The sequence below is a fragment of the Petromyzon marinus genome, unplaced genomic scaffold (genome assembly GCF_048934315.1).
Source record: "Petromyzon marinus isolate PM22_M1 ecotype Great Lakes invasive population unplaced genomic scaffold, UKy_Petmar_22M1.pri1.0 PM_G_Scaffold_7, whole genome shotgun sequence".
Classification (NCBI taxonomy): Eukaryota; Metazoa; Chordata; class Hyperoartia; order Petromyzontiformes; family Petromyzontidae; genus Petromyzon; species Petromyzon marinus.
Genome location: NW_027423024.1, coordinates 5,883,049 through 5,901,189, shown reverse-complemented (window position 1 = coordinate 5,901,189; position 18,141 = coordinate 5,883,049). Strand labels below are relative to the sequence as shown.

Here is an 18,141-nt window from a genome sequence, read left to right as displayed (position 1 = left end):
ACCACTCTTTTTGGATGTCTTAATTAAAAGGAGACATGATGGTTCAATGAGCCACTCTGTCTACAGGAAAGCTACCCATACAGATGCTTACTTGAAACCGGATTGCCACCACCATCCATCCCAGAAGAACTCCCTCATCAAGACTCTATACCATAGAGCCCAATGCATTTCCGACCAGGAACACATTACCAGTGAACTCAAGCACGTACACCAGGCTCTCAGGGCTAATGGTTACTCCGACTACACAATCCGCAAAGCCATCACTCCAGTCATGAAGAAGGATCCTCTTGTGGAGTCACTCAAAACCATCACCTTACCCTACATTGCAGAGGTCACTAAAAAGATCTCCAAAATCCTGAATAAACACAAGATCCAGGTCCGATTCAACACAGTACATAAAATCCGTGATCTAGTTCCATCTGTAAAAGATGCTGTTCCAGACATACAGTACCCGGGCGTTTACAAACTAAAGTGCCTCTGTGGTAGTAGCTACATTGGAGAAACCAAACAACATATCTCGGACCGCATCCGCGAACATAAAGCAGACTTGAAACACGGTAGAACGAACTCCTCTGCCGTGACAGATCATTGTTATAATTCAGTGGGCTCACATGACATTGACTGCTCCAAGACGGAGGTTCTTTGCAAACCAACCGGCTACCATGAGAGATTCGTTGATGAGGCCATTCACATATACAAGCACAGAGACAATTTCAACCGAGAAGATGGATTCTGGCTTAGTAACCATTGGAAAGATGTTTTAAACCATTTCCGTTCTTAATTAATTGTATTTTACGATGACCTTCAGACCGCAGCTCTTTCGCTGACATTGACTCTTAATACCTCTCACACCACGGTTAATGGTATGGTTTACAACATGGAGTATAACAGCGCCTCGCAGCTGTCTCTCTCCCCCTCCTCTGTTCCGACCATAGATGAACTCGTCCATCTGAACGGGGCCCGTAGCTATCCGTGTTGCTAAAGTTGAGGGTAAGAATCCACCCATTTTTTTCGCCATATAGCATTGTGATATATAACGACTTATTGTTGGTAGCTTAGCTGATTGGAGAATATATAGAGTTTATTGATAACATTGAGGTAATTTATATTTTAGTTTTTTATTGGTTCACTATGTAGTATTCATTATATATTGTAGTGTATACCCAGTTACTGTGAATAGCTCAGATGTGTAGGCCTTGACTTCAACATAGCCATTTCTGTGACCAGTCACAAGCTAATCACTCAGTTATTTCAATGCTAAATTCGCCTAGTTATTTCAATGCTAAATTCTCCTGTTTGATTTGTACTAGGTGCCTCTGTGAATGTGTATGCTCTGACTTTAACATAGCTATTTCTGTGACCAGTTACAAGCTAATCACTCAGCTATTTCAATGCTAAATTCTATGCTAATTCTTTTGTCAAGGGGTGCCTCTGCGGATGTGTATGCTTTAACTTAGCTATTTCAATGCTAAATTCTATGCTAATTCCTTTGTCAAGGGGTGCCTCTGCGGATGTGTATGCTTTAACTTTAACATAGCCATTTCTGTGACCAGTCACAAGCTAATCACTCAGCCATTTCAATGATAAATTATATGCTAATTCTTTTGTCAAGGTGCTTTGTTTCGTCTCACACAGCTTAAAGGTCGCGATCTGAGCGTGGCTTTTTCACTCCAGCGCTGTCCTCCAGACAGTCTCGTCCCTTCACCTGATGAAGGCCGCTTGTGTTGTGGCCGAAACGTCGTGAGAATATTATTGTGTTATTTTATTTTATCAATTTATTATTTTATTCTCATTCTACGTGACTTTACCGAAAGAACCAAAGAAGAAGGGGTGTATCTTCTTTGTGTATCTTTGGGAGGCCATATAATCTTGGTGGTCTGGCAGCAGAGGGTTTCAATGAGAACTGTTTGGTCTGATCAATTAATGCTGTTGACTTTAACATAGCCATTTCCGTGACCAGTCACAAGCTACACACATGTACACACACACGCACAAGCTAATCCCTCAGCTATTTGATATGTAAACCCCTTTGTCAAGGTGCCTCACTTCTCCCAACCAGCTTAAAGTCGCTACGAATTTTAACAGCGTTCATTGAAGCTCTGTGGATGTGTAGGCCTTTACTTTAACATCTATTTCTGTGACCAGTCACAAGCTAATCCCTTAGCTATTTCAATGCTAAATTACTAGTTGCTTCTGTGGATGTGTAGGTTTTAACTTTAACATAGCCATTCTTGTGACCAGTCACAAGCTAATCCCTCAGCTATTTAATATGTAAACACCTTTGTCAAGGGGCCTCACTTCTCCCAACCAGCTTAAAGTCGCTACAAATCTTAACATCGTTCATTGAAGCTCTGTCGTCCCGACAGGTCTGTACCTTTCACCTGTGGCCGAAATGTCATGAGAATTTTATTGTGTTATTTTATTATTTTATTCTCATTCTACGTGAACTTACCGAAAGAACCAAAGAAGACGACAATGATGACGACGTTGATGATGACGACGATGACGACAATGACAATGATGATGACGACGATGACGACGACGTTCATAATGACGATGATGACGGCGATGACGACGACAACAATAACGACGATGACGACGTCGATAATGATAATGACGACGACGTTGATGATGACGACGATGACGACAATGATGATGACAATGACGACGACGGCGAGTGCCATCTCCCGAGCGGTGCGTTCCCCCCCACCCCCGGCCGCGCTCACCGTCGACCTGGCGGAGCGTCCAGTCGTCGTCGCCGCCGGGCGCCAGCCAGAAGCGGAAGGGGCGGCCGTTGGGGTCCTCGTCGGCGTCCGAGGCGACGACGGCGACGCCGGTGCGGGGGCACGCGGCGGCCCCACGCGGCCACACGGCGGCCGTGGGGGCGTTGTCGTTGACGTCGCTCAGCAGCAACTCCAGCGTGGCGGTACCGCTCGTGACGGGGGAGCCTGCTCACACACACGCACACATACACACGTACACACACGTACACACACACACACGTACACACACGTACACACACACATGTACACACACATGTACACACACACATACACACACACGTACACACACACAAGTACACACACACACACGTACACACACACGTACACACACGCACACACACAAACACACGTACACACACACACACACGTACACGCGGCCACACGGCGGCCGTGGGGGCGTTGTCGTTGACATCGCTCAGCAGCAACTCCAGCGTGGCGGTGCCGCTCGCGACGGGAGAGCCTGCTCCACCGTCGCGACGTGCGCACGCACGCACACACACACACGTACACACACGCACGCACACACACACACGTACACACGTACGCACACACGTACACACACACGTACACACACGCACGCACACACACACACACGTACACACACACACGTACACACACGTACACACACACACGCACACACACACATGTACATACACACGCGCACACACGTACACACACGTATACACACACACGCACGTACACACACGTACACACACGTACACACACACACGTACGTACACACACACGCACGTACACACACACGCACGCACAACACACGTGCACATGCACACACCACACACGTACGTACACACACACGCACGCACACACAGGCACACACACACACACGTACACACGTACACACGCCACACACCACACACGTACGTACACACACACGCACGCACACGTACACACACACACGTACACACATAAAATGTAGTGAAGGTGGGTCACTAGGGGGCGTAGCGTTGGTTACAGAGAGGGGAATTGTGGGTGCAGTAGCCCTCTCTGCCAGCAGGGCATGCAATGTCATGAAACGGGACCTAGGGGGCGTAGTGCTGGTGGCTGTCAGAGGACGTAGCAGCCCGGCTGGCTTGCAGGGCACGTGATAGGCCAAAGGTGACAGATGGGACACGTGGGGCACGGCCTAGACACCTTCTGGTAGGTTTCAGAAGGGGGCGTGGCCGAGGGCGTGGCCAGGCCACGCCGGGGGCCATAAAAGGGAGGTCCCGAGGCCGGGTCGGGGCCGTCTGCTGGAGTGGAGTCCTCGCTGCCGCGCCTTCCCCTGGGTCCTCGCTCTTCACGCTCGGCATTGTGGGTCAGGCAGCATGCCGAGCGTCCTGACCCATCTGCAGTGATCCCATGTGTGAACAGAGTGTCTAAAAGTGTAGAACAAACTTGTGTGTGTGTGCCTCCTACTACCAGCGTCTCAGAAGTGAACCTCTACACATGTACACACACACGTACACACAAACACACGCAGCGACGGCGAGCGTGGCTGTGAGCGTGGGCGTGGCCGCGGGCCCCGCTCCCCTGTAACCCCGCACCGTCGTCAGTCGCCAGGAACGTGGCTGTGTAGACGTTGCGCTGCACGAGAGGCGACTCGCGGTCGAGCTCCGCCGCCGTGCTCACCGCGCCGTCGGCCGCGTCGATGTCAAGCCAGTCGCCCGGCACCCGCAGCTTGCGGTAGCTGCACGCACGCACAAAGATCCCCCAGGTAGCCTCGACGGACTGTCGCGGCGAGTGCTGTTAGTGGCGAGTAGGCAGACACCTACACACAGACGAAGATTCCCCACCGTGTAGCCTCAACAGGATGTAGGGGCAAGTGCTGTTAGCGAGTATAGTGTAGTGTATAGTGTAGTGTATAGTAGTGTAGTGTATAGTAGTGTATAGTGTATAGTAGTGTATAGTGTCGTGTATAGTAGTGTAGTGTATAGTGTAGTGTGAAGTGTAGTGTGTAGTGTATAGTATTGTATAGTGTTGTCTAGTATCACGCCATGAACAGACTGTGGTAACTTACCTGCAGTAGCAGACATACATCAGCAGGGGGTGGTATGTGGGCTGCTAGGGTTCCCCAGACCCCAAGAGGGGGTGGGCTGGGGGAATATTCCAGGATCCCCCAGAACATTCTGGAAGGGAGGCGTGGCCAGGGGCGGAGAGACCCTGGAGGGTTATAAAAGCCGGACCCTTGAACGGGTTCGGCAGTCGTCCCCAAGCCGAAGACTGAAGACCGCCGGGCTTAGAGTAGGACCCTGGGAACCCCCAGACCCGACGTCCTTGTGAGGGCAGGGACTTAGTGGGACAGTGGTCGGACCCTGGGAACCCCCAGACCCCACGTCCTTGTAAGGGCCGGGACTTAGTAGGACAGTGGTCGGACCCTGGGTACCCCCAGACCCAACGTCCTTGTGAGGGCAGGGACTTAGTGGGACAGTGGTCGGACCCTGGGTACCCCCAGACCCGACGTCCTTGTGAGGGCAGGGACTTAGTGGGACAGTGGTCGGACCCTGGGTACCCCCAGACCCGACGTCCTTGTGAGGGCAGGGACTTAGTGGGACAGTGGTCGGACCCTGGGTACCCCCAGACCCGACGTCCTTGTGAGGGCAGGGACTTAGTGGGACAGTGGTCGGACCCTAGGTACCCCCAGACCCGCTGTCCTTTTTAGGTTGTTGTGGTTGTTGTTGTGGTTGTTGTTGTGGTTGTTGGGGTTGTTTTGCTTGTTGTTTTGGTTGTTGTGGTTGTTGTTGTGGTTGTTGTGGTTGTTGTTGTGGTTGTTGTTTTGGTTGTTATCCGCTTGGCGGGGAGTTGTCCTCACCGCAGGCTCTGCTTCTGTGCGGTGTCCGGGTCCCGTGCCACCAGGGTGGTGACGGCACTGCCCAGGGCGAGGCCTTCGGCCAGCATCACCTGCTGTAGCCGCGGCTCAAACAGCGGAGCCTCGTTCTCATCCTCAACACTCACCTGCCGGGGAGAGACACGGCGCACGGGGAGACAAGCTGTGGGGGGGAGAGACGCGGCGCACGGGGAGAGACACGGGGAAAAACATAGAGATAGGTACGGGAAGAGACACGGGGAAAAACATGGAGATAGGTACGGGGAGAGACACGGGGAAAAACATGGAGATAGGTACGGGGAGAGACACGGGGAGAGATGCGGGGAGAGATGCGGGGAGAGACGCGCACGGGGAGAGACACGGGGAAAAACATGGAGATAGGAATGGGGAGAGACATGGGGAAAAACATGGAGATAGGTATGGGGAGAGACGAGGGGAAAAACATGGAGATAGGTACGGGGAGAGACACGGGGAAAAACATGGAGATAGGTACGGGGAGAGACACGGGGAAAAACATGGAGATAGGTACGGGGAGAGACACGGGGAGAGATGCGGGGAGAGACACGCACGGGGAGAGACACGGGGAAAAACATGGATATAGGAACGGGGAGAGACACGGGGAAAAACATGGAGATAGGTACGGGGAGAGACGTGGGGAAAAACATGGAGATAGGTAAGGGGAGAGACACGGGGAAAAACATGGAGATAGGCACGGGGAGAGACACAGGGAAAAACATGGAGATAGGTACGGGGAGAGACACGGGTAAAAACATGGAGATAGGTACAGGGAGAGACATGGGGAAAAACATGGAGATAGGTACGGGGAGAGACACGGGGAGAGATGCGGGGAGAGACGCGCATGGGGAGAGACACGGGGAAAAACATGGAGATAGGTACGGGGAGAGACACGGGGAAAAACATGGAGATAGGTACGGGGAGAGACACAGGGAAAAACATGGAGATAGATATGGGGAGAGACACGGGGAGATATGCGGGGAGAGATGCGGGGAGAGATGCGGGGAGAGACGCGCACGGGGAGAGACACAGGGAAAACATGGAGATAGGTACGGGGAGAGACACAGGTAAGAACATGGAGATAGGTACGGGAGAGACATGGGTAAAAACATGGAGATAGGTACGAGGAAAGACGCGGGTAAAAACATGGAGATAGGTATGGGGAGAGACACAGGGAGAGATGCGGGGAGAGATGCGGGGAGAGATGCGGGGAGAGACACGGGGAGAGGTCGGAGGTGGCGGCTTTTCCGCAGGAATCTTTGTTTCGTGGCGGGAGAATCCCAGCAGCTGTGAAGCTCTTGAGCAGCTCGCAGGTGTCCAGAGCCGGGTGCGGGTGGCACGGGAAGACCGTGGGGGGGCCGTGCGTGGGCCATGTGGGGGCCGTGGGGGTCACTCACCGTGACGGTGGCGGTACTCTCTGGAGGGGGCCGCATGGTTTTCACGAGCGGCTCCTCGTTATCCACGAAGACGATGAGTTGGTATGACGATGACGTCTCAAAGTCTAAGGGCTGCGGCGTACACGCACACGTACACACACACGTACACACACACACGTACACACGTACACACACACGTACACAAGTACACACACACGTACACACGTACACACACACGTACACACGTGCACACGTACACACACACACGTACACACGTACACACACACGTACACGTACACACACGTACACACACACGTACACACGCACACGTACACACACACACGTACGTACACACGTACACACGCACGTACACACGCACACGTACACACACACGTACACACACGTACACACGCGCACGTACACACACACGTACAAATGTACACACACGTACACACGTACACACACACGTACACACACGTACACACGTACACACACGTACACACGTACACACGCACACACACACGTACACACACGCACACACGTACACACAAGGACACACGTACACACGCACACACGCACGTACACACGGACACACGTTAACACACACGCACGCACACGTACAAAAGGCAAAGATCCCCCGTATAGCCTTAGCAGACCGTTTGGCCAAGTGTTGTTAGCGAGCACCTATGAAGACTGGAATGGCACACGTGGGGGTGGGGAGCCAGCACCACGCCCGTCCGCCTTTGTCTCCCCAGTGCTGGCGACGTTGACGTTCGGACCCCGTGCCCCCCCCCTCACCCCCCACTGGACGTCTGTGAAAAAATACCTCCCTAGCTGCCTCCATCTTCTCCCTCCCCATCCTCCCCTCCCTCCCCTCCTTCCCCTTCCTTCCCTCCCCCACTTCCTTCCATCCCCCTCTCCCCTCCCCATCCTCCCCTCCCTCCCCCACCTCCTTCCATCCCCCCCTCCCCTCCCCTCCTTGCATCCCTCCCCTCCCTCCCTCCCCACCCTCGCCATCCTCCCTCCCCTCCCCATCCTCCCCTCCCTCCCCCACCTCCTTCCATCCCCCCCTCCCTCCCTTCCCTCCCTCCCTCCCCCCCTCCATCCCTCCCCTCCTTCCATCCCTCCCCTCCCTCCCTCCCTCCCTCCCTCCCCTCCTTTCCCCCCCTCCCCTTCCATCCCTCCCCTACCTCCCCTCCCTCCCCTCCCTCCCCTCCCCTCCCTCCTTTGACCCCCTCCCCTCCCTCCCACGCGTTACCTTGACAACGACGATCCTGCCATTGTTGGTGCCGGGGTCGGTCTCCACGACAAACAGGTCGCCGGGGTCTCCCGCCCCCCACTCCCCCCCCCCCTGCCCCCCCCCCGCGGAGGGAATAGCGGACACGCCAAGCTGCCGTGCCGGCCTCGTCCGAGTCGATCACTGAGAGGGGCGGCATCGTCACCGGCACCCCCACGGCGTTCTCACGGACCGTGCCGAACCACTACGGCGATGAAGATGCCGAGAGAAGGGGGCGGATAGGGGGGGTGACGTTGTTGTTGTATACCGCCTATGGTGCAGTGTTGAGTCTATGGTGCAGTGTTGAGTCTATGGTGCAGTGTTGAGTCTATGGTGCAGTGTTGAGTCTATGGTGCAGTGTTGAGTCTATGGGGCAGTGTTGAGTCTAAGGGCAGTGTTGAGTCTATGGGCAGTGTTGAGTCTATGGTGCAGTGTTGAGTCTATTGTGCATTGTTGAGTCTAAGGGCAGTGTTGAGTCTATGGTGCAGTGTTGAGTCTATGGTGCAGTGTTTAGTCTATGGAGCAGTGCTGAGTCTATGGTGCAGTGTTGAGTCTATGGAGCAGTGTTGAGTCTATGGTGCAGTGTTGAGTCTATGGTGCAGTGTTGAGTCTATGGGCAGTGTTGAGTCTATGGTGCAGTGTTGAGTCTATGGTGCAGTGTTGAGTCTAAGCGCAGTGTTGAGTCTACGGGGCAGTGTTGAGTCTAAGGGCAGTGTTGAGTCTATGGGCAGTGTTGAGTCTATGGTGCAGTGTTGAGTCTATTGTGCATTGTTGAGTCTAAGGGCAGTGTTGAGTCTATGGTGCAGTGTTGAGTCTATAGTGCAGTGTTGAGTCTATGGAGCAGTGTTGAGTCTATGGTGCAGTGTTGAGTCTATGGTGCAGTGTTGAGTCTATGGGGCAGTGTTGAGTCTAAGGGCAGTGTTGAGTCTATGGGCAGTGTTGAGTCTATGGTGCAGTGTTGAGTCTATTGTGCATTGTTGAGTCTAAGGGCAGTGTTGAGTCTATGGTGCAGTGTTGAGTCTATGGTGTAGTGTTTAGTCTATGGAGCAATGCTGAGTCTATGGTGCAGTGTTGAGTCTATGGAGCAGTGTTGAGTCTATGGTGCAGTGTTGAGTCTATGGTGCAGTGTTGAGTCTATGGGCAGTGTTGAGTCTATGGTGCAGTGTTGAGTCTATGGTGCAGTGTTGAGTCTAAGCGCAGTGTTGAGTCTATGGGGCAGTGTTGAGTCTAAGGGCAGTGTTGAGTCTATGGGCAATGTTGAGTCTATGGTGCAGTGTTGAGTCTATTGTGCATTGTTGAGTCTAAGGGCAGTGTTGAGTCTATGGTGCAGTGTTGAGTCTATGGTGCAGTGTTGAGTATATGGAGCAGTGTTGAGTCTATGGTGCAGTGTTGAGTCTATGGTGCAGTGTTGAGTCTATGGGGCAGTGTTGAGTCTAAGGGCAGTGTTGAGTCTATGGGCAGTGTTGAGTCTATGGTGCAGTGTTGAGTCTATTGTGCATTGTTGAGTCTAAGGGCAGTGTTGAGTCTATGGTGCAGTGTTGAGTCTATGGTGCAGTGTTTAGTCTATGGAGCAGTGCTGAGTCTATGGTGCAGTGTTGAGTCTATGGAGCAGTGTTGAGTCTATGGTGCAGTGTTGAGTCTATGGTGCAGTGTTGAGTCTATGGGCAGTGTTGAGTCTATGGTGCAGTGTTGAGTCTATTGTGCAGTGTTGAGTCTAAGCGCAGTGTTGAGTCTATGGGGCAGTGTTGAGTCTAAGGGCAGTGTTGAGTCTATGGGCAGTGTTGAGTCTATGGTGCAGTGTTGAGTCTATTGTGCATTGTTGAGTCTAAAGGCAGTGTTGAGTCTATGGTGCAGTGTTGAGTCTATGGTGCAGTGTTTAGTCTATGGAGCAGTGCTGAGTCTATGGTGAAGTGTTGAGTCTATGGAGCAGTGTTGAGTCTATGGTGCAGTGTTGAGTCTATGGTGCAGTGTTGAGTCTATGGGCAGTGTTGAGTCTATGGAGCAGTATTGAGTCTATTGTGCAGTGTTGAGTCTAAGCGCAGTGTTGAGTCTATGGTGCAGTGTTGAGTCTATGGTGCAGTGTTCAGTCTATGGAGCAGTGCTGAGTCTATGGTGCAGTGTTGAGTCTATGGCGCAGTGTTGAGTCTATGGTGCAGTGTTGAGTCTATGGTGCAGTGTTGAGTCTATGGTGCAGTGTTGAGTCTATGGTGCAGTGTTGAGTCTATTGTGCAGTGTTGAGTCTATGGTGCAGTGTTGAGTCTATGGTGCAGTGTTGAGTCTATGGTGCAGTGTTGAGTCTATGGTGCAGTGTTGAGTCTTTGGTGCAGTGTTGAGTCTATGGTGCAGTGTTGAGTCTATGTTGCAGTGTTGAGTCTATGGTGCAGTGTTGAGTCTTTGGTGCAGTGTTGAGTCTATGGTGCAGTGTTGAGTCTATATTGCAGTGTTGAGTCTATGGTGCAGTGTTGAGTCTATGGGCAGTGTTGAGTCTATGGTGCAGTGTTGAGTCTATTGTGCATTGTTGAGTCTAAGGGCAGTGTTGAGTCTATGGTGCAGTGTTGAGTCTATGGTGCAGTGTTTAGTCTATGGAGCAGTGCTGAGTCTATGGTGCAGTGTTGAGTCTATGGAGCAGTGTTGAGTCTATGGTGCAGTGTTGAGTCTATGGTGCAGTGTTGAGTCTATGGGCAGTGTTGAGTCTATGGTGCAGTGTTGAGTCTATTGTGCAGTGTTGAGTCTAAGCGCAGTGTTGAGTCTATGGTGCAGTGTTGAGTCTATGGTGCAGTGTTTAGTCTATGGAGCAGTGCTGAGTCTATGGTGCAGTGTTGAGTCTATGGCGCAGTGTTGAGTCTATGGTGCAGTGTTGAGTCTATGGTGCAGTGTTGAGTCTATGGTGCAGTGTTGAGTCTATGGTGCAGTGTTGAGTCTATTGTGCAGTGTTGAGTCTATGGTGCAGTGTTGAGTCTATGGTGCAGTGTTGAGTCTATGGTGCAGTGTTGAGTCTATGTTGCAGTGTTGAGTCTATGGTGCAGTGTTGAGTCTTTGGTGCAGTGTTGAGTCTATGGTGCAGTGTTGAGTCTATATTGCAGTGTTGAGTCTATGGTGCAGTGTTGAGTCTATGGGCAGTGTTGAGTCTATGGTGCAGTGTTGAGTCTATGGTGCAGTGTGGAGTCTATGGTGCAGTGTTGAGTCTATGGTGCAGTGTTGAGTCTATGGTGCAGTGCTGAGTCTATGTTGCAGTGTTGAGTCTATGGGCAGTGTTGAGTCTATGGTGCAGTGTTGAGTCTATCGTGCAGTGTTGAGTCTAAGGGCAGTGTTGAGTCTATGGTGCAGTGCTGAGTCTATGGTGCAGTGGTGAGTCTATGGTGCAGTGTTGAGTCTATGGTACAGTGTTTGGTCTATGGTGCAGTGTTGAGTCTATGGTGCAGTGTTGAGTCTATGGTGCAGTGTTGAGTCTATAGTGCAGTGTTGAGTCTATGGTGCAGTGTTGAGTCTATGGGCAGTGTTGAGTCTATGGTGCAGTGTTGAGTCTATGGTGCAGTGTTGAGTCTATGGTGCAGTGTTGAGTCTATGGTGCAGTGTTGAGTCTATGGTGCAGTGTTTAGTCTATGGAGCAGTGCTGAGTCTATGGTGCAGTGTTGAGTCTATGGAGCAGTGTTGAGTCTATGGTGCAGTGTTGAGTCTATGGTGCAGTGTTGAGTCTATGGGCAGTGTTGAGTCTATAGTGCAGTGTTTAGTCTATGGAGCAGTGCTGAGTCTATGGTGCAGTGTTGAGTCTATGGAGCAGTGTTGAGTCTATGGTGTAGTGTTTAGTCTATGGAGCAGTGCTGAGTCTATGGTGCAGTGTTGAGTCTATGGAGCAGTGTTGAGTCTATGGTGCAGTGTTGAGTCTATGGTGCAGTGTTGAGTCTATGGGCAGTGTTGAGTCTATGGTGCAGTGTTGAGTCTATGGTGCAGTGTTGAGTCTAAGCGCAGTGTTGATTCTATGGGGCAGTGTTGAGTCTATGGTGCAGTGTTGAGTCTATGGAGCAGTGTTGAGTCTATGGTGCAGTGTTGAGTCTATGGTGCAGTGTTGAGTCTATGGGCAGTGTTGAGTCTATGGTGCAGTGTTGAGTCTATGGTGCAGTGTTGAGTCTAAGCGCAGTGTTGAGTCTATGGGGCAGTGTTGAGTCTAAGGGCAGTGTTGAGTCTATGGGCAGTGTTGAGTCTATGGTGCAGTGTTGAGTCTATTGTGCATTGTTGAGTCTAAGGGCAGTGTTGAGTCTATGGTGCAGTGTTGAGTCTATGGTGCAGTGTTGAGTCTATGGAGCAGTGTTGAGTCTATGGTGCAGTGTTGAGTCTACGGTGCAGTGTTGAGTCTATGGGGCAGTGTTGAGTCTAAGGGCAGTGTTGAGTCTATGGGCAGTGTTGAGTCTATGGTGCAGTGTTGAGTCTATTGTGCATTGTTGAGTCTAAGGGCAGTGTTGAGTCTATGGTGCAGTGTTGAGTCTATGGTGCAGTGTTTAGTCTATGGAGCAGTGCTGAGTCTATGGTGCAGTGTTGAGTCTATGGAGCAGTGTTGAGTCTATGGTGCAGTGTTGAGTCTATGGTGCAGTGTTGAGTCTATGGGCAGTGTTGAGTCTATGGTGCAGTGTTGAGTCTATTGTGCAGTGTTGAGTCTAAGCGCAGTGTTGAGTCTATGGGGCAGTGTTGAGTCTAAGGGCAGTGTTGAGTCTATGGGCAGTGTTGAGTCTATGGTGCAGTGTTGAGTCTATTGTGCATTGTTGAGTCTAAAGGCAGTGTTGAGTCTATGGTGCAGTGTTGAGTCTATGGAGCAGTGTTTAGTCTATGGAGCAGTGCTGAGTCTATGGTGAAGTGTTGAGTCTATGGAGCAGTGTTGAGTCTATGGTGCAGTGTTGAGTCTATGGTGCAGTGTTGAGTCTATGGGCAGTGTTGAGTCTATGGTGCAGTGTTTAGTCTATGGAGCAGTGCTGAGTCTATGGTGCAGTGTTGAGTCTATGGAGCAGTGTTGAGTCTATGGTGTAGTGTTTAGTCTATGGAGCAGTGCTGAGTCTATGGTGCAGTGTTGAGTCTATGGGCAGTGTTGAGTCTATGGTGCAGTGTTTAGTCTATGGAGCAGTGCTGAGTCTATGGTGCAGTGTTGAGTCTATGGAGCAGTGTTGAGTCTATGGTGTAGTGTTTAGTCTATGGAGCAGTGCTGAGTCTATGGTGCAGTGTTGAGTCTATGGAGCAGTGTTGAGTCTATGGTGCAGTGTTGAGTCTATGGTGCAGTGTTGAGTCTATGGGCAGTGTTGAGTCTATGGTGCAGTGTTGAGTCTATGGTGCAGTGTTGAGTCTAAGCGCAGTGTTGAGTCTATGGGGCAGTGTTGAGTCTATGGTGCAGTGTTGAGTCTATGGAGCAGTGTTGAGTCTATGGTGCAGTGTTGAGTCTATGGTGCAGTGTTGAGTCTATGGGCAGTGTTGAGTCTATGGTGCAGTGTTGAGTCTATGGTGCAGTGTTGAGTCTAAGCGCAGTGTTGAGTCTATGGGGCAGTGTTGAGTCTAAGGGCAGTGTTGAGTCTATGGGCAGTGTTGAGTCTATGGTGCAGTGTTGAGTCTATTGTGCATTGTTGAGTCTAAGGGCAGTGTTGAGTCTATGGTGCAGTGTTGAGTCTATGGTGCAGTGTTGAGTCTATGGTGCAGTGTTGAGTCTAAGCGCAGTGTTGAGTCTATGGGGCAGTGTTGAGTCTAAGGGCAGTGTTGAGTCTATGGGCAGTGTTGAGTCTATGGTGCAGTGTTGAGTCTATTGTGCATTGTTGAGTCTAAGGGCAGTGTTGAGTCTATGGTGCAGTGTTGAGTCTATGGTGCAGTGTTGAGTCTATGGTGCAGTGTTGAGTCTATGGGGCAGTGTTGAGTCTAAGGGCAGTGTTGAGTCTATGGGCAGTGTTGAGTCTATGGTGCAGTGTTGAGTCTATTGTGCATTGTTGAGTCTAAGGGCAGTGTTGAGTCTATGGTGCAGTGTTGAGTCTATGGTGCAGTGTTTAGTCTATGGAGCAGTGCTGAGTCTATGGTGCAGTGTTGAGTCTATGGAGCAGTGTTGAGTCTATGGTGCAGTGTTGAGTCTATGGTGCAGTGTTGAGTCTATGGGCAGTGTTGAGTCTATGGTGCAGTGTTGAGTCTATTGTGCAGTGTTGAGTCTAAGCGCAGTGTTGAGTCTATGGGGCAGTGTTGAGTCTAAGGGCAGTGTTGAGTCTATGGGCAGTGTTGAGTCTATGGTGCAGTGTTGAGTCTATTGTGCATTGTTGAGTCTAAAGGCAGTGTTGAGTCTATGGTGCAGTGTTGAGTCTATGGAGCAGTGTTTAGTCTATGGAGCAGTGCTGAGTCTATGGTGAAGTGTTGAGTCTATGGAGCAGTGTTGAGTCTATGGTGCAGTGTTGAGTCTATGGTGCAGTGTTGAGTCTATGGGCAGTGTTGAGTCTATGGTGCAGTGTTTAGTCTATGGAGCAGTGCTGAGTCTATGGGCAGTGTTGAGTCTATGGTGCAGTGTTGAGTCTATTGTGCATTGTTGAGTCTAAGGGCAGTGTTGAGTCTATGGTGCAGTGTTGAGTCTATGGTGCAGTGTTGAGTCTATGGGCAGTGTTGAGTCTATGGTGCAGTGTTGAGTCTATGGTGCAGTGTTGAGTCTAAGCGCAGTGTTGATTCTATGGGGCAGTGTTGAGTCTATGGTGCAGTGTTGAGTCTATGGAGCAGTGTTGAGTCTATGGTGCAGTGTTGAGTCTATGGTGCAGTGTTGAGTCTATGGGCAGTGTTGAGTCTATGGTGCAGTGTTGAGTCTATGGTGCAGTGTTGAGTCTAAGCGCAGTGTTGAGTCTATGGGGCAGTGTTGAGTCTAAGGGCAGTGTTGAGTCTATGGGCAGTGTTGAGTCTATGGTGCAGTGTTGAGTCTATTGTGCATTGTTGAGTCTAAGGGCAGTGTTGAGTCTATGGTGCAGTGTTGAGTCTATGGTGCAGTGTTGAGTCTATGGAGCAGTGTTGAGTCTATGGTGCAGTGTTGAGTCTACGGTGCAGTGTTGAGTCTATGGGGCAGTGTTGAGTCTAAGGGCAGTGTTGAGTCTATGGGCAGTGTTGAGTCTATGGTGCAGTGTTGAGTCTATTGTGCATTGTTGAGTCTAAGGGCAGTGTTGAGTCTATGGTGCAGTGTTGAGTCTATGGTGCAGTGTTTAGTCTATGGAGCAGTGCTGAGTCTATGGTGAAGTGTTGAGTCTATGGAGCAGTGTTGAGTCTATGGTGCAGTGTTGAGTCTATGGTGCAGTGTTGAGTCTATGGGCAGTGTTGAGTCTATGGTGCAGTGTTTAGTCTATGGAGCAGTGCTGAGTCTATGGGCAGTGTTGAGTCTATGGTGCAGTGTTGAGTCTATTGTGCATTGTTGAGTCTAAGGGCAGTGTTGAGTCTATGGTGCAGTGTTGAGTCTATGGTGCAGTGTTGAGTCTATGGGCAGTGTTGAGTCTATGGTGCAGTGTTGAGTCTATGGTGCAGTGTTGAGTCTAAGCGCAGTGTTGATTCTATGGGGCAGTGTTGAGTCTATGGTGCAGTGTTGAGTCTATGGAGCAGTGTTGAGTCTATGGTGCAGTGTTGAGTCTATGGTGCAGTGTTGAGTCTATGGGCAGTGTTGAGTCTATGGTGCAGTGTTGAGTCTATGGTGCAGTGTTGAGTCTAAGCGCAGTGTTGAGTCTATGGGGCAGTGTTGAGTCTAAGGGCAGTGTTGAGTCTATGGGCAGTGTTGAGTCTATGGTGCAGTGTTGAGTCTATTGTGCATTGTTGAGTCTAAGGGCAGTGTTGAGTCTATGGTGCAGTGTTGAGTCTATGGTGCAGTGTTGAGTCTATGGAGCAGTGTTGAGTCTATGGTGCAGTGTTGAGTCTACGGTGCAGTGTTGAGTCTATGGGGCAGTGTTGAGTCTAAGGGCAGTGTTGAGTCTATGGGCAGTGTTGAGTCTATGGTGCAGTGTTGAGTCTATTGTGCATTGTTGAGTCTAAGGGCAGTGTTGAGTCTATGGTGCAGTGTTGAGTCTATGGTGCAGTGTTTAGTCTATGGAGCAGTGCTGAGTCTATGGTGCAGTGTTGAGTCTATGGAGCAGTGTTGAGTCTATGGTGCAGTGTTGAGTCTATGGTGCAGTGTTGAGTCTATGGGCAGTGTTGAGTCTATGGTGCAGTGTTGAGTCTATTGTGCAGTGTTGAGTCTAAGCGCAGTGTTGAGTCTATGGGGCAGTGTTGAGTCTAAGGGCAGTGTTGAGTCTATGGGCAGTGTTGAGTCTATGGTGCAGTGTTGAGTCTATTGTGCATTGTTGAGTCTAAAGGCAGTGTTGAGTCTATGGTGCAGTGTTGAGTCTATGGAGCAGTGTTTAGTCTATGGAGCAGTGCTGAGTCTATGGTGAAGTGTTGAGTCTATGGAGCAGTGTTGAGTCTATGGTGCAGTGTTGAGTCTATGGTGCAGTGTTGAGTCTATGGGCAGTGTTGAGTCTATGGTGCAGTGTTTAGTCTATGGAGCAGTGCTGAGTCTATGGTGCAGTGTTGAGTCTATGGAGCAGTGTTGAGTCTATGGTGTAGTGTTTAGTCTATGGAGCAGTGCTGAGTCTATGGTGCAGTGTTGAGTCTATGGAGCAGTGTTGAGTCTATGGTGCAGTGTTGAGTCTATGGTGCAGTGTTGAGTCTATGGGCAGTGTTGAGTCTATGGTGCAGTGTTGAGTCTATGGTGCAGTGTTGAGTCTAAGCGCAGTGTTGAGTCTATGGGGCAGTGTTGAGTCTATGGTGCAGTGTTGAGTCTATGGAGCAGTGTTGAGTCTATGGTGCAGTGTTGAGTCTATGGTGCAGTGTTGAGTCTATGGGCAGTGTTGAGTCTATGGTGCAGTGTTGAGTCTATGGTGCAGTGTTGAGTCTAAGCGCAGTGTTGAGTCTATGGGGCAGTGTTGAGTCTAAGGGCAGTGTTGAGTCTATGGGCAGTGTTGAGTCTATGGTGCAGTGTTGAGTCTATTGTGCATTGTTGAGTCTAAGGGCAGTGTTGAGTCTATGGTGCAGTGTTGAGTCTATGGTGCAGTGTTGAGTCTATGGTGCAGTGTTGAGTCTAAGCGCAGTGTTGAGTCTATGGGGCAGTGTTGAGTCTAAGGGCAGTGTTGAGTCTATGGGCAGTGTTGAGTCTATGGTGCAGTGTTGAGTCTATTGTGCATTGTTGAGTCTAAGGGCAGTGTTGAGTCTATGGTGCAGTGTTGAGTCTATGGTGCAGTGTTGAGTCTATGGTGCAGTGTTGAGTCTATGGGGCAGTGTTGAGTCTAAGGGCAGTGTTGAGTCTATGGGCAGTGTTGAGTCTATGGTGCAGTGTTGAGTCTATTGTGCATTGTTGAGTCTAAGGGCAGTGTTGAGTCTATGGTGCAGTGTTGAGTCTATGGTGCAGTGTTTAGTCTATGGAGCAGTGCTGAGTCTATGGTGCAGTGTTGAGTCTATGGAGCAGTGTTGAGTCTATGGTGCAGTGTTGAGTCTATGGTGCAGTGTTGAGTCTATGGGCAGTGTTGAGTCTATGGTGCAGTGTTGAGTCTATTGTGCAGTGTTGAGTCTAAGCGCAGTGTTGAGTCTATGGGGCAGTGTTGAGTCTAAGGGCAGTGTTGAGTCTATGGGCAGTGTTGAGTCTATGGTGCAGTGTTGAGTCTATTGTGCATTGTTGAGTCTAAAGGCAGTGTTGAGTCTATGGTGCAGTGTTGAGTCTATGGAGCAGTGTTTAGTCTATGGAGCAGTGCTGAGTCTATGGTGAAGTGTTGAGTCTATGGATCAGTGTTGAGTCTATGGTGCAGTGTTGAGTCTATGGTGCAGTGTTGAGTCTATGGGCAGTGTTGAGTCTATGGTGCA

General features: G+C 50.5%; 1 protein-coding gene across 1 annotated transcript in view; it reads right to left on the bottom strand.

Moving 5' to 3' along the window:
* Positions 1 to 18,141, bottom strand: part of LOC116957687 (cadherin-2-like) — a 140,480-nt gene that overhangs the window by 16,058 nt on the left and 106,281 nt on the right. The window contains exons 7-11 of the mRNA XM_076062655.1: positions 8,257 to 8,401; positions 7,020 to 7,130; positions 5,593 to 5,735; positions 4,328 to 4,470; positions 2,727 to 2,948 (exon numbers count right to left, since the gene is read on the bottom strand). Coding sequence (XP_075918770.1) covers positions 2,727 to 2,948; positions 4,328 to 4,470; positions 5,593 to 5,735; positions 7,020 to 7,130; positions 8,257 to 8,401 — 764 coding nt within the window. The remainder of the gene's footprint in view (positions 1 to 2,726; positions 2,949 to 4,327; positions 4,471 to 5,592; positions 5,736 to 7,019; positions 7,131 to 8,256; positions 8,402 to 18,141) is intronic.